Here is a 21,746-nt window from a genome sequence, read left to right as displayed (position 1 = left end):
ATGTGCAAGCAACCAGAAAACTTCTTGGTGAATTCAAACAGAACCTGATGAGTCTCTAAACAGAGCAATCCACATCCAAAAATATTAGTAAATTACAGCATAAATTTTTTTCCTCAGCATTTTATAAGCCATCTGCCTGAGCATAAGTGATTCTTCTATCATAAATCGACTTTCAAACACTGAGTTGTGTTTGACCATAGTGGTAGGATGTTTGCCTTGCACCCAGCCGACCCGGGATGGACCCAGGTTCATTTCCCTGGCATCCCATATGGTTCCCAGAGCCTGCCAGGAGCAATTTCTAAGCACAGACCCGGGAGTAGCCCCTGAGTGCCACAGGGTGTGACCCAAAAACTTTAAAAAATTAAAAATAAAAATACAGCCTAAGTTCTAAAGATTAATTTTTTGTTTGTTTTTGGATCACACCCAGCAGCATTCAGGGGTTACTCCTGGCTCTGTGTGCAGGTCGCTTCTAGCAGGTTCAGGCGATCATATGTGATGCCAGGATTCGAACCAGGGTTCATCCTATGTTGGCTGTGTGCAAGGCAAATGCCTTACCACTGTGTTATTGCTCCAACCCCTAAAGATTAATTTTTGTCCTCTGTGACATAAAGACATTGCACCAACCTGTCCCTGTGACCTGTATGGCAAAGTTTACTGTTTAAACAAACAGACCTTTCTTTTCTTATGGAATTCTTTAAGGGCTTATGTTAGACCAAAAGGATAAAGTGTCACTTAACATCCATAAGCCGTTATTTTTTTATTAATCCCATTATTAGATTTTCTTGTGAGAACTTTCTTCCCATAGGAAAAAAAATGTTCTATTTTAAAGGTGAGTTCAATTACCCCAAAATTCATTTATTCCATGGTCTGAACACGATCAGAGACATCCCACAGCTAGCTTGCTGGGGTTTGGCTTTGTCCTCAGCGTAGGCTGTTCTGCGAGTTTCTGGCTCTCTTGGAACAAGAGAAGCAGTTGTCCAAATGCCCCATTAGATGCCCCATCCCTGGCAGGCATCTCCTGTGGTTGTGCACCCTTCCTTACCATGCCCCTCTGATCTACCTGTTTTTCAGGGCCCTTGCAGTATCCAGATTCTTCCCAGAGTAAACTCGGGAGCTGCTGCAATTCCTCAGCCACCTTTCTGCTCTGCACTCAGGACACACATGTGGGGCTGTAACCCAGCGTTCAGGCGGGCCTCTAACTTTAGATCTTGCCTTGGAAATCCAGGACCACAGGGCATGAGCTGCTTTTCCATGTGCTGGTAGTGAGAAAAGTGTCCCGTTTGTGACCATCAGATATGATAAATCTACTGAAGCCCCTTTGAACAGCTGCATAGTATTCCATAGGGTAACTGTGCCACTATGGATCAAGTTTTGTTCTTACTGTTGATTTTGGTGTTGATTTTTTTTATTCTTTTTTTTACTTTTATTTCTCCTACTTCACTGACTAACACAGCAAAGTCTGTTTGTGGAAATAGGCAAAAGTATTTCAAAGGTTGAGGCCCAGAATTAGGATTAGAAGGTATACCTGAGCACAGTGGGGAGGGTATTAATATATATATATATATATATATATATGTATATATATATATATATTAATTCTGCCTTGTATGCAGCTGACCTGAGTTCAGTCCTCTACATCCTATAAGGTCTTCTAAGCACTGCTAGGAGTTATTCCTGAGTAAGTGATTCCAGAAGTAATTCCTGAGCATTGCCAGGTGTGGCTCTCTCTACCCCAAAAAAATGAATGTTAATAGAAGTTGGAGAGAGTACAGTACTTTGCATGTGGCTGACCCAGGTTTGATCCCTGGCACCACATAAAGTTTCCTGAGCCCTGCCAGGGGTGATCCCTGAACACAGAATTATCCCTCAGCACCAGCAAGTGTGGCCCAAAATCAAAACCAAAACAAACAAAAAACATGGTTACTAAAAAAGACCATGTCAGACATGCTGCCAGGGATCAAACCTGGGTTGGGTACATTCAAGGAAAATAGCCTCCCCATTGTACTATTGCTCTGGCCCTATATCTAGTGTTTATAGTAAAATATGTGAAGCAAGTTTTCTACTCGAGGCTTTCTGCATTTAGTCTCATTTTCACTACAGTTGAATCATCCACCCCTCTACTAAATTCAAGTCCCTGTACTCGCTCCCTTCATCCCTCTCCCTGCCTCTCAGGTCCCCACTCCCTCCCCTACATCTGCTTCCCCATCTCTGTTTCTCCTATCATTATTCTCTTAGGTTGAGCTATTTATATCCTTCACTGTGAATATAAGATAGTTTCCACTATCAATAATTTATAAGATCCTTTTATTTGCTAGGCCCATATTTCTTTTCTAGTTTTTCAAAAATTGCCAGGCTGTTTATTATCTGTATAACATCTGTATAAACATTAGCTTATTAAGTTCTATAAAAATGTTGAGGTGTGTTTTTATTACTAATTTGTTTTAATATTATAGAGAGAATTGAGGGCCGGGCAGTGGCGCTAAAGGTAAGGTGCCTGCCTTGCCTGCGCTAGCCTTGGACGGACCTCGGTTCGATCCCCCGGTGTCCCATATGGTCCCCCAAGCCAGGAGCAACTTCTGAGTGCATAGCCAGGAGTAACCCCTGAGCGTTACTGGGTGTGGCCCAAAAACCAAAAAAAAAAAAAAAAAAAAAAGAGAATTGATAATGGAAGGAAGATGCTTCCTTCAAAACACACTATGATCCCATCTATTCCTTCTGTCTTTTTTGCAAAATATCAAAATATAGTTTTCAGTATTAAGATCTTAAACTTTGGGGGGTGTGAGTTCTTGTTTATGCTGACAATTAGAAAAACTTCCTTATCATGTATGTAATCAAGGTGTTTAAATAAATAAAAAAAAAAGAAAAACTTCCTTAGTGGGCCAGAGCAATAGCACAGCAGGTAGGGCATTTGCCTTGCACGCAACTGATCAGGGTTCAATCCCTGGCATCCCAGAGTGTCCCCTAAGCCTACCAGGAATGATTTCTGAATGCAGAGTCAGGAGTAACCCCTGAGCACTGCTGGGTGTGGCCCAAAACCAAAAAATAAAACAAAACAAAAAAATTTCTTAAAATTTTTGTGGACCCACCTAGTAGCTAAAATAATTTTTAAAAAAGAGAAAAACAAAACTGGAAGCTTCTCACTTCCTGATTTCTCAACTTATTCAAATGCTCTGGCAATGAATGGATCATGATATTTGTTGGCACAAAGAGGGACAGAGCGAATCGCAGAAATAACTCATATGAACACTCACCTGAATTTATGCTACTAGTGTGGAGGAGCCTATTCAGCAAAATGTTTGGGGGAAAACAAGGTATCCATATGCAAAAGAAGGAAACCAGATCTCTTTCTTCCCCCATACATGGAATCAACTCATAGTGGACCTGAAATTTCAAAACTCCTGTTAAAATAACACAGACAGAAAAGCTTCCTGGCAATGATCTTTGAGATGATTCCAAGGATAGAATCCCAACCACAAAGACAACAAAAGCAAGACTAGGAACTCACCAAAGTCAACAAGTTCTGTGTGTCAAACTGAACTGTCAAGGGACATGGCCAGCCCACCTAAGGCATGGAAGAAAATATAGATAAACCAGCTCTGAAGATCGAGATGGAAACTCTGGAAGGAATTCCTGAAACTCGGCAGCAAAACAGTGAACTAACAAGCAAGTAAACATATTTTATTTTTCATACTTTTCAATGTTTTGATTTTTTACAATTTTTACAATAATGACCGAATTGGTGGATATAACCTAGTACCTTTATGTGCATATTGGATTCACCCCACCCAGCAGCAAAGATCCAGGGTCACCCATCAAATCCCATCCACTGACTTCACAGGACAGGATCTACAACTGGGACAAAAGTCATATGATTTTGTTGTTGTTGCTGTTGGTTTGGCTGCTTGGTGTTTTGGACTAACACACAGCGCTGCTCAGGGGTTACTCCTGGCTCTGCACTTAGGGATCATTACTGGCAGTTTTCTGGAAGACCATATGGGATGCTGGGAATTGAACCCGGGTCAGCCACATGCAAGGCAAGTGCCATCCCTGCTATTCTATGGCTGGCTTCTTCTCCTCTGGCTCCAATAAGAACTAACTGAATCACAGGATGAATGATGGAGAAGTCAACAGTCGGGATGGCAGCTACATGCCTCCCTTTGGACTGTTCCTTGAATTCCCTCCTGAAGTGGTTATGACACTTTCTGGGCTCCATCCTTCACCAGTTGAATGAATTTTTATTCCAAAAAACCTGACTTGATGCATCTTATTTATTTGGGTTTTTGTTTGTTTGCTTTTTGGTTTTTGGGCCACACCCGGCAGTGCTCAGGGGTTACTCCTGGCTGTCTGCTCAGAAATAGCTCCTGGCAGGCACAGGGGACCATCTGGGACACCGGGATTCGAACCAATCACCTTTGGTCCTGGATCGGCTGCTTGCAAAGGCAAACACCGCTGTGCTATCTCTCCGGGCCCTATTTGGGTTTTTGTTTTGTTGTTATTATGTTTGTTTGTTTGTTTGTTTTTAAGCCACTCCCTGTGGCACCCAGGAGTTACTCCTGGCTCTGTGCTCAGAAATCACTCCTGGGCCCGGATGCTTGAAGGCAGCGCTGTGTGTTAGTCCAAAACACCAAGCAGCCAAACCAACAGCAACAACAACAAAATCATATGACTTTTGTCCCAGTTGTAGATCCTGTCCTGTGTGCTGGGAAGTTGTCTTAGGGACCATTTCCCACCCAGCAGTCCAACCCTCCCCATAGTGCCTATAAATCTGTCCCCCACTCCAGTGGCCCTGGGCGAGCCTGCTGACCAAGCCAGGAACTCCTAACTAGAAGCTGTTGTGTTTTTCTAACACACTCCTGGGCCCGGATGCTTGAAGGCCTGTTGGCAAGTTCTCTCACCTCCCAGGTCTAATGTGGGAGCATTGAAGATTCCCACTTGTACATAAGCAGGATGTGAAGAGGCTGACTATCTTCTACAGGATTCTCCCAACTCCTCCTGAATGATAAAAATGGCTCAGAATTGGGGCCTGAAGGAGCTGGAACCCACTGGAATTGCAGAGGAGTAGGTAGGGCATAGTTGATATGTTCACTTTCCCACACAGCTGCACTGAATGATGCCCACTGCTCTCCTGGAAGATGAACTATGGGCATCAACCACCCTCTCTCAGCAATAGTCTTTTTTTGTTTGTTTGTTTTTGTTTTTGTTTTTTTGTTTTTGGGCCACACCCGGTAACGCTCAGGGGTTACTCCTGGCTATGTGCTCAGAAGTTGCTCCTGGCTTGGGGGACCATATGGGACACCGGGGGATCGAACCGCGGTCCGTCCAAGGCTAGCGCAGGCAAGGCAGGCACCTTACCTTTAGCGCCACCGCCCGGCCCCTCAGCAATAGTCTTAAGAGAGAAAATAGGGAGCTGGGGAAGGATCTGGAATATCAGCCCTAAATAGCAGAAGCCTTGCATGTCCTTGGCGTGCCCTGATAAACTGAGACAGGAGGCTAGTGGCAGAAGTTCAATTGCACTACACGAGGAAAGTTCCTAAAGATTCATTACTCAGATCCCCGAACTGCAGGGCCCCTGGTGGCTCCATTCAGTCCTTAAAATTGTCCTTGGCAAAGGAACTCTGAGATCCCATTTGTCAAAGGTGTTTTTGACATCCCTCCTAATACTCCATGTTAGAATCCACCCACATTTCCCAACTCCTAAATCCTTGAACTTTAGGATTATACTCAATTCCTCCCTCCCCTTTCCTGTAGCCTCATCAGTCAGTGCCCTGAACTCTTCACCAATGGCTGATACTTGAAAAAACAGACTTGGGCATGGGGGAAAGGAGGGGCATGAATCTGAACCAGCCAAGGTAGACCAAACTGTCCCACAGACACAGTGGCACAGCCCCACCTGTCTGTGGCGCTGCTCACAAGTACATACAGCTGCGTAGCTGGATTCATGACATTTCTTTTTCTAAGCCACACACCCATCTGGGCAGTTTTCACTAATATGAGGGGCTTCGGGGCTCTCTGGGAGAGCAGCAACAGCACCCTGTGCCTCGCTATCCCTGTCATCCTGCAAGCATGGCAACTTGCTCTGTGGAGCCAGAGCAGTAACACAGCAGGGAGGACATGTGCCTTGTACACAGTTGACCTGAATTCGAACCTCAGCCTCCCATATGGTCTCCTAAGCAACACCAGGAATGATTTCTGAGCACAGAGTTATAAGTAACCCTTGAATACAGCTGGTGTGCCCCCCCCCAAAAAAAAGCAAAATATTGCTGTTAAGGGGCAACTAGGAAAGGTCAATCTTGTCTGGTGGAGTGGGAGCTCTAGCGCCTGGGAAGGGAGACAGTGGTAGAAGGGAGGTCTTCCTGGCTCCATTCAGAGTCTGACCCCCAGCCCTGCCTCCCAGCACACACACAGACATGCCTGTTCTTGCTCTGTATTGGGGTGGGGAACAGGCATGGGTTCAAACTTGGCAGCAGCCGAAAAGCCAGTACCCGCATTTCTGTTTCTCTGACACCAACAGAAACAAACTGAAAAGGGGCTCAGCCAGGCCACACGTTTTTGGTGTGAAAGTGAAGGGACCGCTGGCTCGGAGAACAGGACACACACATCAGATGCACAAGTCCTGGCTTCCTTCCACATGGCCTCTGAGCACCAAGCCAGGAGAAGCAGCTGAGTACCACGGAACATGCCCCTCAAAAATATAAAGGGGCTGAAGTGATAACACAGTGGGTATTTTGTCTTATGTGGCAGACCCAGATTCGATCTCCAGCATCCCATATGGTCCCTGAGGGCAGAGCCAAATTTAAGCCCTGAGCACCACTGGGTATGGCCCCCAAACCAATAAAATAGAATATTATAAAATAAAATAAAGGGGCCAGAGCTATAGTACAGCAGGTAAGGATCACATTGCATGTGATCAATCCAGGTTCTATCTCTGGCACTCCATAGGGTCCTAAGTCCACAAGGAGTAATTCCTAGCCCAGAGCCAGGAGTGAACCCTGACCCCCGAACAAGTGTGGTTCCCCAATCAAGAAGGTGAAGCTGCTGTTGAGAGTCCTGGACTCCTGCAAATGGAGGACAAAGGTTATAATAACCTTAGCTGGACTGTGCAGACATGACACAAGGACCAAGGCAGGAGGCGGGATGGATTTGGGCTTCTCAGGTGCTGCCAAGGCCTGCGGGCGGCTTTGAATCTTATTCCTGCTCTCAGGACGCATCGCTGCTACTGCCAGCTAATGTATACGAGTCACAGGCCGGAGGGGGGCGGTGCCTGTACCCCCAATCAGTCCCCAACTCTCCTGACCAGCTTCCCCAACCGTCTCCAAGTCACCCCTGCAGTATCACACTGGGGGATTACTGGAGCCCCAAAGGAGGAAGTTCTTGTGCCCATCTGTGATCTCCCTGCTTGGAAAAGGGGATGATGCTGGGAAATCCCCTGTTCCCAACAGCACCTTCATCTCATCCAGGACAGGTTCATCTGGGATCCTGGGGCTTCCCCGCTCCCCTCCCCAGAAACCCCAGTGATGAAGTGTGCTGGGAAGTTGTCTTAGGGACCATTTCCCACCCAGCAGTCCAACCCTCCCCATAGTGCCTATAGATCTGTCCCCCACTCCAGTGGCCCTGGGCGGAGCCTGCTGACCAAGCCAGGAACTCCTAACTAGAAGCTGTTGGGGATAAGGAACCCTGGGAGGACTTTGGTCCCTCGGCTAAAATCCAGCTAGGGTTTCTCTGTCCTTACAGCCCAGTTCTATGTCCTCAGGTGACACTGCTCAGAAGCCTAAGTCGGTCATTTCACGGATTTTTATTCGATGCGGTTTGAACAGGAGAGGCCAAAAACAGGGTCCATGTTTGCAGTTTCCTTCATGGATGTATAAGTTAAGGGATTGTCCGAGAGAAAAGGCAGAGCAAGAAGTTGCCTCCAAAACGGGGTCTTGGGGCCAGTGAGATAGAATGGAGGTTAAGGCATTTGCCTTGCATGCAGAAGGACGATGGTTTGAATCCCGGCATCCTATATGGTCCCCCGAGCCTGCTAGGATCGATTTCTGAGCATAGAGCCAGGAGTTAACCCTGAGCACTGCCGGGTGTGACCCAAAAAACAAAAACAAAAGAACAAACAACAAAAAAAATGGGGTCTTGTCTGAAGCGTCCCCACGACAGCAGGCTTAGGGAGGACGAGTCACATGGGTGATACGGGCACCCAGGGTCCAACCAGGGCATCCCCCATGGTCTCCCCACAATCAACTCCAGCTCCTAGGAGTAAAACTTGCTGTTGCTGATTCTCTTCTCCCGTAACCTGAAACAAAGCAGAAGATTCCATCGTGACCCAGCTGCATGGGGGGCACAGGGTAAAGTGGGGTGGGGGTATTATCTATATCTGCTCCTGGCCCGGCCTCCCAACTCCTCACTGAGATTGAGTTTCCCTAAGTGGGGCTGGAGGCACCACGAGTGGAGTGAGGGCAAAGGAAAAGAGGAGAAATGCAGGGAATGTAATATAGTCAAGGGGCCTGGACCGGCTTCTTAGTAGGGGCTTCTGCTACCTTGAATTCTATAGTTCTTCACTGCACAAAGTTAGGCATTGCAGGGCACTGGCACCCCAGGAACGCCTTTGTGGGCCCCAAAAGGAAGGGCCCACGCTGAGCTGACTGTAGGGAGCGGTTTGGAGCTCAGGCACAACCTGGAAGGGTGTAGGGTGCAGAGGGGCGCGAGCTGGGCGCACCTGCGATTGCATTTCTCCTGGCACTGCTGCAGCTGGCTCTCAGTCACCGTGAACTCCCGCACCAGGGCATCGCGGCTGGCCCCACGCAGGTTCTGCTGCGAGTCGTATAGGAACAGCTGGTTGTTGAGCTCCTCCTGGCGCCTCCGCAGCTGCCGGCAAGATGCATACAGCTCCTCCTCGCTTTCCTACAGGGGGGCGGTCAGGGGTGCGGGTCAGGGGTACAGGGGATGGTCAGAGCTGCAGGGGGGGGGATGATCAGGGGTGCAGGGCGACGGGTCAGAGAGGTGCGGGGCCAAGATAACCCCGACTGAGCGAAGAGAAGGCCACACACCATGTTCCTCCCACACCATGTTTCTCCCTGCATACAGTGTTAGTCTGCACCACATCCCTCCCTGCACTCACAGTGTTAGCCTACACAGCGTCGACCCGGCATACAGGGCTGGTTTACATATTGCATCCTTCCCTGCACATGGCGCTGGTCTATACCGCATCCTTCCCTGCACACAGCTGGCTTCCTGGTTGCTCATGTTGTTGCTCATGTTCCTCCCTGCCTGGCTGAGGCCTGGTAGGTCTGGCAACGCTTGCTGACACTAGTTCTGGGCGCCAAATCCAAACCCACCCACTCTGTTCTCCCTGCCCACTTAGAAGATGGGTCTCGAGTGTCTCAGCCTTTTCCTGATGGTGGTCCTTCAAACAGTGCTTATTTGGGGACCCCCTGGTCTCTTGCCGGGCTTCCCACTGAGGCATTCCTCACCCAGGGGCCCTGTGGTCCCATACGGGTTCTCAGGATATCCCAAGGGGGAAAATGAGTCAATGGAGGGCCCACAGGAGGAGACTAGGGCTCAGCCAGTAGGACGGGGTAAGGTTAGCCAGTTGGGAAAAGGAGGTGAGATGCGTGGTCCAGAGAGGCCACGGGGGTCTGCAACATTTAGGGGAGTCCCTTAGTCCTCAGGCTGCACTTGCTGTTAGATTGGGGGGATGACTTCATTTTTAACACTTGTCAACTCCTTTTGTTTCGTTTTTCACATCTACTTTTTCATTTTCAGTTTTGTGTTTGTGTGTGTGGCCAAACCCAGCATTGCTCAGGGCTTACTCCTGGCTCAGAGATCACTCCTGGCAAGCTCAGGGACCCTAAAGGCTGCCAGGGATCGAACCCAGATCTGCCACGTGCAAGACCAGCACCCTCCCCATTGTACTATCTCTCTGACTCGCTTTCCACACTTTTCTCTTCATCCTGGTATCCTGCCCATTTCATAGTGTTTCTCTGCCTCTCTCCTGTCTGCACTGCTGATTTATAGTCAAAAGATTTCTTCTCTTCAATGCTGAAAAAATTCTCAGCCATCAAATGTTTAAAAAAAAAAGAACCTTTCATATAATTGTCCTGCTGTGTTCAAAGCAAATTCTTCAACATTTTTAATTTAAAATTCTTTGCTCCCTCTGGCTAGTTTGACTCAGAGAGCCCAAACGTGTAATTAATAACAAATTTTCCTAAACTCTGTCCTTGAGTTTCCACTTATATTTTCACTTTTTAAAAGACTGCAATACTTTTCTAATGATATTCCCAGAATTTTGACTTACTTCTTTCATTCTTATACACTCTTGTTTCAGAGAAGTCTCATTTTCCTTAAAATGCATGCTCTCCTTTTGTAAAAACTATACAAAAAATATACATTCTAAGCTGGTGATATGGTTTGTGGAAGGCCAGTTACATGTGTGAGGCCCGGAGTTCCATCCTAGCAATCCCAAAAAATAGTTTTCCAAGTTGTTTTTAGATTCGCTGGAGTAAATTATCTTGCTTACACATTTATTGGTTATATTAACATTATTTTCCTTCCATGCTTGAAAAATCCTGATTTGCTGACATGTGAAATCACCTGAAAAGGAAAGTCTTTCTCCCCTCTAAATCTAGATGTGGTGATTTGGCCTCAGGAATGTTCTAAAGGGGTTCTCTGGGCAGGTCCAGTAAAGTATCAAGGTGATTAAAGGCAGACAACAAGTTCCGGTTCCTGAGGATATTACCTACCTTGCCTGGTTTCAGATTAAAAAAAAAAGATAAAAAGCTTTTAAAGGGGCCGGAAAGATAGCACAGCTGCGATAGCACAGCTGCGTTTGCCTTGCAAGCAGCTGACCCAGGAGCAAAGGTGGTTGGTTCGAATCCCGGTGTCCCATATGGTCCCCCGTGCCTGCCAGGAGCTATTTCTGAGCAGACAGCCAGGAGTAACCCCTGAGCACCGCTGGGTGTCGTCCAAAAACCAAAAAAAAAAAAAAAAAAAGCTTTTAAAGCAAAAATACACATTGATTTCACATGAGAAAACAAACCATTTCTAATTTTTGTTTTGTTTTGTTTTGTTTTTGGATCACACCCGGTGCTCAGGGGTTACTTCAGGCTCTATGCTCAAAAATCGCCCCTGGCAGGCACAGGGGACCATATGGGATACCGGGATTCAAACCATCGTCCTTCTGCATGAAAGGCAAACGCCCTACTTCCATGCTATCTCTCCGGCCCCTAATTTCATTTCTTAATTAAAGCACTGAGCCTTAATAAGGTGCTTGTATGGTCTGTGGCCAATCCCAGTTCAATCCCTGGTGCCACATCTGGTGTCCTGAGTATTGTCAGAGTGATCCCTGAGCACAGAGCCTGGACTGGCCCCTAAGCACAGCTGGATGTCGCCCAATCCCAATAAATAAATAAATAAATAAATACATAAATACATAAATACATAAATAAATAAATGTAATTTCATAAAAATTATCACTCACACACACAGTTGGGAGCAATCTCAAAGATCCAGGTTGAAAATACATCTATAAAGATATCATCTGAAAATGTTTTAGCATCTAAGTTTGGGGGGATTTGTTTCTGGTTTGGGATGGATCACACCCTGCAATGCTCAGGGCTTACTCCTGGCATGGATCCCTCCTCATGTGGCTCAGAGAACCATCTGCAGAGACCAGGTTCTTCTTAGCCACTTGCAAGGCCTGCAGAGTCTTACCCACTGAGCTGTCCCTCTGGCCCCTCATCCCTTAAGTTCATTTTAACACCCCAGCATCCATGTCGGGTTTCTGCTGAGGCTCATTTCTGGTACTGCCTACCTGGTATGCTGGTTTCCTGCTTGAAAAATGTATGTTTCTGCTGTTGTTCCCATATGAATCATCTCTGGGTTTCTGGATCTACTATGACCCAAGGCTTTCACCAAGTAGTTGAACAGTGCCTGAGCTGAAGCGTTTGCTCAGTTTGCTTTCCTCTGAAGGCTGTTTCTGAGGATCAAAGCCACCATAATATGTTGCTGTGTCTCAGTCCTCACTACCTTAACCCAGGAAAATGAAAATGAGCAGTGCTCGTTCACCAGACACAGGCAGTCATGACAAGGGCCAAAGTTTATGGGGAGGCAGATGGAATCAGTAAAGACAGGAAGAGAAATGGTTAACTTAAAAACCGAAAAGTGGACAGATATGCAAATAAAGTGCAAGAGCCCCCTGTTGTTTTGTAGTGACAAAGAAACCCAAATGCCACCCCCATCACCACCCCCAGAGAAGCTGTGAAAAAATAAGAACACATGAGAGCCAAGAACCTGGGCTAGTTACCCAACCATCAAGGACAAAATACAAACCCAGATGATCCTGGGAGGAAAGAATGCAGATCCTCATTATTAGATGGTGCTGTGTCTCCGATCCCCAATAGAAGCCATATGCTGCCTATTATGGGACATTTTCCCTGAAGAGAAAACTACAAGAATCATTTTTTGGTCCCACGGTGAAATGTGAGCATTCTGCATTCATTCCCAGGAAGCTGCATGTATCGTCTCTTCCACAGGTTTGGGGAGGGAGAAAAATCTCCTCTTAATGTCTAATGAGTGCAGCCCCACAGATGCCTGCAAACACCAATGTGGAAATAGAGTGACACAGCAGTGGCCTATCCATCGGCCCCATTCTCTACCTCACTCAAAAAAGCATACCGAGGGGCTGGAGAGATAGCATGGAAGTAGAGCATTTACCTTGCATGCAGAAGGATGGTGGTTCAAATCCTGACATCCCATATGGTCCCCCGAGCTTGCCAGGAGCAATTTCTGAGCATAGAGTCAGGAGTAACCCCTGAGCGCTGCTGGGTATGACCCCCCCCCAAGAAAAAGGCTAAAAAGCACCCCGAGGCCAGAAAGATAACATCGCAGAGAGGAAGTGTTTGCCTCTCACGCTGCCAGCCCAAGTTTGATCCCAGCATCCCATAGGGTCTCCCAAGCCTGCCAGGAGTAAAGTCTGAACTCAGAGCCAGGAGGAACCCTGAGCACCATGAGGTGTAACCCAAACACCCAAAATAAAAGAAAAAGAACAAAAAGAAAAGAGAAAAGAAAAGGGACCAGAGAGATAGCACAGCTGAGGGCATTTGCCTTGCACGCAGCTGACACAGGATGGACCTGGGTTCAATTCTCAGCATCCCATATGGTCCCAGAGCCTACCAGGAGTGAAATCTGAGCCCAGAGCCAGGAGTAACACCTGAGCACCACCAGTTGTGGCCCCAACCCCCCTTTCCAAAGAAAGAAAAGTATCCCCATCCTTAAAACACCATCTGCTCCTCTCTCCTCCAACCCCACTATTCCGAGATGATCAAAGCCCTTGCTTCTGAGAGCTTCTGAGAGCTACCAGCTTCAGAGAGCTGGTAGGTCTTCACTGAGGAGAAGGAGCCCCCTCATGCCATCTCCTGCACCCCCATGCCATCTCCTCTCTAACTCTGGTTCTCCCACCAAGGATACAGCCCTTCTCTGCTCTTCTGGTTCTGAAAACCAACTCAAGACTGATTATAGGTGTGAGCATCTGCCTCAAAATGCATCTCTAGGAGCTGGGAGATAGGACAATGGTACTCTAGGCTGTAGCCCAGATACCTTGAGCATCGAAGGGGCAGCCCTGGAGTCATTGGCATGGCCAGCCTGGTTGTGGGTAATCCTCAGTTCCACTGGGCCAATGCAGCATTGTACCCTCAGGCCCCAAGGCAAACCTGTGAATCTCCAGCCCACCTGGCTGAAAATCAGGGAATCTGGGGCTCCCTGAGCACTGCTTAGGAGCTGCCCTGCTGCAGCAATTTCTTTCCCTGGCCCTGTCTGCTTAGGCCCCATCAAATACCCTGACCTGCTCATGACACTCTCAGTTTTACTGCAAGCTTGGGGCATGCCAGCTAGGGGGTAAGATAGAAGGATTTGTCTGACTGCCTCCGTCTCTTACCTCCACCCCTGTACCCCAATGAAAGACAGAACCTCTTTAGTTCTATCAAACCTTTTACATTGTGAGCTTATGATTTCTTATGTGACCTTATGATTTATGAACCACTTTATCTTCTGTTTAATATACAAGCACATATGTAAGAAATATGTATTGTCAAACACACTGTTGTGTTTTTGGTTGGTATTTTTGGAGGAGGAAAGTCACACCCAGTGGTGCTCAGGGACTATTCCTGGCTCTGTGCTCAGGAGTAAGTCCTGGCAGTGCTCGGTGGACCATAAGCCATGCCAAAGATCACACAAGGACAGGCAGCCTACAAGGCCAAGCGTAAAGCCAATGCCTGTCCCTGTGCGTCTCCACAAGCCCTGCTATTCTCTGTACTGATGTTTTCAGCTTCCAGAAAAGCTGTGGAAATAATCCAAGCTCTCAGGGCCTCTAACCCTCACACCCTGGTTTCCCAGGCAAACCTCCTGCAAAATCCAACAATGTTGACAGGACCCCATTTTTTCCTTGGGTTTCATGGCCCTTGCCTTCCATGTCCTGGATCCTGATTGCAGGCCAGGCCCCCACTCTGTCTTCACATTCCCTGCACCCTCCAGGACACACCTCTGGGGGCCACTGGTGGGTCCAATGCCCTGTCTAATGCCCACTCTGTGTCTATCAGGTGCACCCTCTCTGTCTTTTCATGTGGGGGGGGCAGGTTAATGGCATCAGCAGGCCCAGCCTTGCTCATGGCTCTCTTCTCTCCCAACCTACATGTTTCTGGGCGAAAGAAGCCGTGAGACTGTGCCAACATCTTGTTTCTCCTTGAACTAGCTGGGGCCTGGCATCTGTCCACAGATCTCGCCTATGACAATGCCCACCATCGGGTCTGACATGCTTTCCTCGCCCTCACTGCCTCTATGGCAGCCGGCAAATGCTCCCTGGTTTCCCCAAAGTACCACAACCACGCTCCCCCCCCACACACACATACACACATAGGAGTTTCCTTTCTGCAGGCTAGAATACAGCCATGGTGCAATGTTCCAGCATTGTCCTCGGGAGCCAGAAACAACCGCTGGTCTAAGGAGCTCTGGGCTCTCTTGCTGGAGAATGGTACTCAGAAATATGATACCCAGATACTTGCTGGCAAATTGCTGCTAGCAGGGGTCACTGGTCTGAGGCCCTCTTGGTGGACAAGACTGACAAGACTAAGGTGTGTGCAGAGACTGACACAGAGACACTCCAGAAACTTCCACCCTGTATGAGTGGTGAGGACTGAAACCAGAGAAAAGCACAACACTATCCCTGGGCTCATGCTCTTCTTTTGATCCTTTAGTTTTGGAGTTGTTGGGTTTTTATTTGTTTGTTTGTTTGTTTGTTTGTCTTGTGATGGTTGGACCACATCCAGCAATGCACAGGGCTAACTCCTGGCTCTGCACTCAGGGATCACTCCTGGTGGTGCTCACAAGACCATAAGAGGTATCAGGGATCAAACCCAGGTCGGGAGAATGCAAGGGAAGTTCACTCTCGCTCTGCTCTCTTTGGCACCCCCTTTTCTTCCTCTTGTCTTTTTTTGGGTGCCCCTGGCAGTACTGAGGCCTATTTGCAGCCAGAAAAGCGACCCCTCCCTCTGTGCTGTCTCTCCAGTCCTGAATCCAGCCCTTGAAGCATCTGTTTCAGCATCTGATTTCTCCACATTCCATTAGCTTTTCCATTTCTGCTGTTCGGAGTTTATCGGTGTCAACGTTTTGCAAAGATGAAAATACTTCCTGCGTTCTCGATCTTCTGCAATTTTGAGGTAAAAGCACTTTTCTCTTCTATGTATAGTTACAGCAAATGCATTCGACTACTGTCTGGGGAATTTGTTTTGATTTTTTTGATGCTTTATCTAGAAATCTATTCTTTCCAAGGAATAAACACTTTGTCCATCTTGTATTATCTTTTGAATTTTATCAGGTAACAGGCAAATGATGACTTGTGAAACAAATCACGGTTCCTTTTAATGTTTTATGGTTTTCTTTATGACTAAATAGGCAATCAACTTTATAACATTCCTGAGAAATACACCAGTTGGTTGTTTTACTTATTGAACACCAAATTGCAGACTTTTTTTAAATCAAGCTAAAACTAGTTGGATCATGAAAATTTTGCTGATTTTTTTTTTGGTATGTCGGACTCTATGTTTTTTTGTTTTGTTTTGTTTTGTTTCGTTTTGTTTGGGGCCACACCCAACCATGCTCATAGCTAACTCCTGGCTCTGTACTCAAGAATCACTCCGGAGGGTGCTTGGAGGACCATAGAAGATGCCAGAGTGTACCTGGATTGGCCATGTGCAAGGCCAACCAATGTCCTACCAGCTGCAATGTCATTTCAGCCCCGCCAGACTCTACTTGGTTAAACCAATCTTCAGCATTTACAGTAATGTAAATTACATTCAGCATTTGCATTAAATGTAGCCTTTACATTTGTAGGAGCTTTTGGCTTGTTCTATTTATTGTGTGCTTCCTTATTAAGTGCCGAGAGCTCCCCTATGCCTCATGATTTTTTTTGGAGGATGCAATGCAGCCTCCCCAAACGTTCACATGTGCAGAGCACATGCTCCAGTTCTCAGAGAATTTTCCTTCACGGCCCAGATGCCTTTAATAAACAAAATTTGTACATCACTGACTGTTCTTCCCCATGCTTTTTTTTTTTTCCTCCTTTTCGTATTAAATTCTATTTTGGTGTTAATGTTTCCATCCCCATTTTTGTAAGTCTTCAATTATCTTTTCCGATAAATCTTTGATTTCTGTGTGCTTTTATTTCCCCCTCATACGAGAACCCAGCTCACGGAAAAGCTGTCTGGCTTTGTTATTCCATTTTAATTATTGTTTTGATTCCATCATTGGTGAATGTCTTTCTTTATCTCTTTCCCTGAGTCTTACGCTCTCATTTTTTTTTTTTGAATCTTACTCTCTTGATAAAGTTTTTCCTCTTTCTTCTCCTTCCTTACTCTCCTTTGCTTTTCCATGAATGGTTACTCTTTCTCTTTTTGTTTGTTTTTGTTTTGTTTTTTGGGGAGCACACCCAGTGGCACTCAGGGGTTACTCCTGGCTTTGTGCTCAGAAATCACTCCTGGCTCGGGGGACCACATGGGCTTCCAGGGATCGAACCCGTGTCCGTCCTGGGTCAGTCACATGTAAGGTAGACCCCCTACCGATGTGCTGCCACTCCGGTCCCTTTCTTATTTTTATTTAACACGATCCTAACCAGCATTTTCTTTTTACATCAAAATAGCAAAATGAGCCTTCCTTGCAAAAGACGCTTTGGCTAATTCACCCTCTTTTCCTTCCTGTTTCTCCCACCCCACCCCTGCCATCCTAATCAAAGTTGAAATGTTAAAGACACCTTTGTTTTTACCTCTTGATTCTTGATTTTACTGATACTAGTCATTTTCAGTTCCACACTATTATGGAACTGTGTATTTTGTTTCAAGAGCCCTTATTAGGTGCTTGACACGACCAATGTTAATCCAAGTGTCTCTGTACTGTAGGTTTTACCAAGTATGGTATTTTTTGCTCCTGCCTCTTCATCTCCCTTTGGGGAAACTTCTCTCCAGCGGGATCGTGGTGTACAGGGAATTTCCTTACCTGCTATATATCCTTGCTGCCTTGTCCACATATCACTGGGCACTGCACAGTCTAATTGATCTGGGGGTTGTTTTGCTTTCAATTTGGGGGCTTCACCTGGCAGTTCGCAGGGCTTACTCTGTGCTCTGTGCTCTATGCTCAGGAATCGCACCTACAGTGCCAGGGATTTAACTCAGGCTGGGAGCATGCAAGGCAAGTGTCCTCCCCTCTGTCCTATGGCTCCGCCCAGGTCTTACTGGTCTAATTGTGGCATTCTCAGCAGAAGAGGGCGACTTTGATAGTAGAGTTCTAGATTTTTTTTGAGGATGACAGCATGCTGGGAAATTTGGGTGTTTTCTTTATCCTCAAACTTTTTTTTTTTTGTTTGTTTTTGTTTTTGGGCCACACCCAGTGACACTCAGAGGTTTCTCCTGGCTATGTGCTCAGAAATTGCTCCTGGCTTGCCGAACCATCTGGGATGCTGGGGATCGAACTGAGGTCCATCCTGGGTCATCTGCATGCAAGGCAAATACCCTACCACTGCTCTATCGCTCTGGCCATATCCTCAGAACTTTCAAACATTCACTGACATAACCTGGCTGGGGATTGTGCATGTTAAACTCTTTATCCCTCTGAAACCAAGCAAGCCTTCTCAGGCCATTAATCCCAGAAAAGACTTTGGCGTTTAGTGTCTCCTTACTAGCAGCCATCAGCCAGGCCCTAGAGCAGGGGTGGCGACAGGATTTTTACCCTCATTCAAAATGGCAAAATGCAATATGTGTTTAATAGATTATTGTTAAAATTATATGCTTCTGTGTGAGTGTTTGTCTGTTTTGGCAGGTCAATGCGTGGTGTGGCTCTCTGACTCTCACAGTTTAAAATTTTGGCTCTTTGTGTCAAACTTGTTCAGCACCCCTGCCTTAGAGAAATAAAGGGCATCCCATGGAATGTGGGATCTCTCGCACACCCTTGTCTCTGAGGGACCCTGCATTCTATGACACCCCTTTCATGCCTGCGGGTCCCTAACACGGGTCCCCTGAGGAACAAGCCACATCTTCCATCCTGTTCCTTGTTCAGATTCTCATAGGTACATTGCCCAGTCTGGAGATGCAGATGTGGAGGCTCCTGGCTGCTGTTTCTAACGACTTTTCCATCCACTGCTGGCCCCCAGGGTCCTGACTAGCCTGGCTGGGAGGGTGTACTAGTTCCCAACTTTTTCCTTCCAACTATAAGCACTGGAGTTAGGAAACTCTGTTGGGTCTCAGGGTGTGGTCACACCCATATCTGCTCTCTTCGGCAGACCTTGTGAAAACTATTTATGGAGGCACTGGGAGGCCTGGCTCTGTGTCACCCACTATGCAGAAGTCTCCAGACCAGCACCAGCTCAACTCCAGAGGGCAGCTGCCTTCTGGGCTTCCAGAAATCTGAACTATGGGAGAGATAGCACAGCAGGTAGGGCATTTGCCTTCCATGCAACCAACCTGGATTCGATCCCCAGCATCCCAAATGTCCCCCTGAGCCTGCCAAGAATAATTTCTAAACTCAGATCCAAGAGTAACCCCTGAGTGCTGCCGAGTGTGTCCCCCCCCCAAAAAAAAAAAAACAGAAATCTAAAATGTGAATCTGAGCTCTTCCTGCTGGACCCTGCTAGAGCCCCAACACCCAAACTTATTTCTCCAGCACCTAGGCAAGTCACACTGGCCCCCTCAGATGATGAGGACAAACATTCAACACCCCCTACCCCCACAAGTAGGTGAAAGAAACCATTTGTGCCAAAGCTGTTTTCAAGGCGAGGACACAGAAGGCGTGGACATGAGCTAATGCTTTTGGGGGAACAAGTCGTATCTTCTCGGGTACTGGTTGCTCTCTCTTCTCTCTTTTTGATGTATTATTCCATTACTAAACACGCAGCCCCAGGAAACAGCCCTTAATTAAAAATGTTCCATGAAAACCATTATTTATAAGGGGAGAGAGTCTGCAAACAACCAATCTCTCGGTGAGACGGTGGCAAGTGAACCGGGAGCTGAGAAGCTTGGAAACCCATGTGAGAACACAAGACAAAGTCTTGAGTCAGCGGGCAGAGAACCAGAGAACTCTGCCCATCCGTGCAACACAGGAAGGTAGAGTGAAGAGCCCTTAGGCAGAGATTTTCCAGGCAGGCCTGAGCCCCAGGTGCAGCATTTCTAACTAATCCTCAAATTTCAGAGTTCCAGAAAGGTCCCCCGGTTCTTTGGTCTGTGCCCAATTCCTTTGGGATCCTCAAAGGATCTTGTCTCCTTGAGGCCTGCGCAAGTTAAAAGGACAAGAAAACTCCATTTCCCGAAGCAAAGGAAGCCAAGGCCCAAACACTTGAGAAGTCGAGTCCCAGCACGTCCTTCCAAAAATGGCCACCAGAGGGCGACACTCAAAGTCCCCCAGAAGGGGCTGCCAAAGGCAGGGATGAGAGAAAGTCAGCAGGGGGAAACGCTGGGACTTGGGACTCAGACTACTGGAATTAACCTTTGGTTTTGCATTTAGAAACCACCTGCTATTCCCAAATCCCCCTGTGGCTGTTCCCACCACACCCCTCAGAATGCCCATTCATTCATGCTCAGGGAGACGATCCCCCAGAGAAGGTGGGGCCTAGACCAGCATTATATGGCTTCTAGAAACTTCCAGAGGTTTCATTCTGCGAACACTCAATCCCAACTCAGCACAACTGCGAATTCTGCAAGTGGGACGGGAGGGCAAACAGAGGCAAACTGGGGCTGAAAGCAATGCTGTTCTGGATAGGACAGTGCATGGGAATGCAATAGCTCATTCTCAGAACTCCAGCCCTCAGGGCTACACACACACACACACACACACACACACACACACACACACACACACACACTCACTCACTCACTCACTCACCAGCACGGGCCGCATCTCACAGAACACCAGCAGAGAGGCCAGTTCGATGTCCTCGCTGTAGCCATTCTTCAGTGGCACGGCCCGAAACCCTGCAGCAAAGGGCAAGTCAGAGATCAGGTCTCAGCTTCTTGCACACACACCCCCCCCCCAGTAGTCTTAGTAAGTGCTGACCCTCCCCAGTGTCATCAGAATTAGAACCACAGTTAGTGATGTCCCAGGGACGGAGTGGGGTGGGCAAGGTACTGCAGAGCAGGAGAACCTGGGTGTGAAGTCAGGAAACGAGACTTGGGGTGTGACCTTGGGAGTGTGATTGAGAGTGTGAAAGAGCATCCCCAGCCCCAGGGTGCAAGACCCAACAGCACAGGGGCCAAACCTGCCGGGAGTGCTGGAGGTTTAAGACCTAGTGCTGAGGTTCAAACACAATCCACTATCCAGGCTCCCTCTACTCTTCAGCGGCTTAAAGGCTTAAACCAAGCCCAGTAACAGGAGACAAAATTTATCCTTGGTCTCAGCCGCCCCACGTCTTATGCATAAAGGGATTGTTCCTTCTATTTCATTTTTTCCAGAGATGTGTGGTCAGCACTTTGGAGGATTTCTTCTTTGCATTTGAAATCTCTGGTTTAAGTTTATAAGCACAGACACAGCTTGTGTCTGGTAATCAATTTGGGGCCCCATGGCACTGGAAAGCAAGCCTCACCCCCATCCCCAGGAAGACAGAACAGCTGAGGCTCTGGGTGGGTGTAAGAGATTAACAGAAGGTGGGAGCCATGTTGTGAACTCTCAGTCTGGGTCTGAGAGAGCATAGTGGGGAGGCTGCTTGCCCAGGTGTGATCCCTGGTACCCCATATAGGTCCCCCACTAGGAGTGATCCCTGCCTGAGCACAGAGCCAGAAGTCAGCCCTAAGCACTGAGCACACACACACACACACACACACACACACACACACACATATCTAAAGAGCTTCTCATAAGAATAAATAAATAGCTTCTCGACCACAGCAAGAGAAAAGACTTTCCCTGTGTAGAAATCAATAAAACTTAACAAAATTCCCTTTCGCTTAAAACATGATTTTGAGCAAACAGGGGAGCTGTGACCTCAGGGGTGTCCAGGAAACTGTGGGGCCCGTGACTCATACATCCTTGAAACATTGAGACAGTAAAAAAGAAATGAAGGATGTCATGCAGGGGCTGGTGAGTCAAGTGTCCAAAGAGAGAAGAGTGAGGAGGAGAGAGAGAGACAGTGGTGAGTGTTGATGTAATGTCCGTTGGACATGGACAAGCCCCTTGGACACGCTGCCTCTCCAAGAAAACTTGAGACAGTTGGAGGGAGGCCCAGAATAATG

General features: G+C 47.3%; 2 protein-coding genes across 2 annotated transcripts in view; one reads left to right on the top strand and one right to left on the bottom strand.

The window, feature by feature from the left end:
- The window catches only part of GCSH (glycine cleavage system protein H), a 729,662-nt gene that overhangs the window by 292,568 nt on the left and 415,348 nt on the right, over positions 1 to 21,746 (top strand). The window lies entirely within an intron of this gene.
- Positions 8,242 to 21,746, bottom strand: part of PLCG2 (phospholipase C gamma 2) — an 81,534-nt gene continuing 68,029 nt past the window's right edge. The window contains exons 30-32 of the mRNA XM_049786270.1: positions 20,404 to 20,492; positions 8,708 to 8,892; positions 8,242 to 8,284 (exon numbers count right to left, since the gene is read on the bottom strand). Of these exons, the coding sequence (XP_049642227.1) occupies positions 8,242 to 8,284; positions 8,708 to 8,892; positions 20,404 to 20,492 (317 nt within the window). The remainder of the gene's footprint in view (positions 8,285 to 8,707; positions 8,893 to 20,403; positions 20,493 to 21,746) is intronic.

This window comes from Suncus etruscus, chromosome 14 (genome assembly GCF_024139225.1).
Source record: "Suncus etruscus isolate mSunEtr1 chromosome 14, mSunEtr1.pri.cur, whole genome shotgun sequence".
Taxonomy (NCBI): Eukaryota; Metazoa; Chordata; class Mammalia; order Eulipotyphla; family Soricidae; genus Suncus; species Suncus etruscus.
The sequence above is the reverse complement of the archived record's forward strand: the minus strand, read 5'-3'. Positions and strand labels throughout refer to the sequence as shown.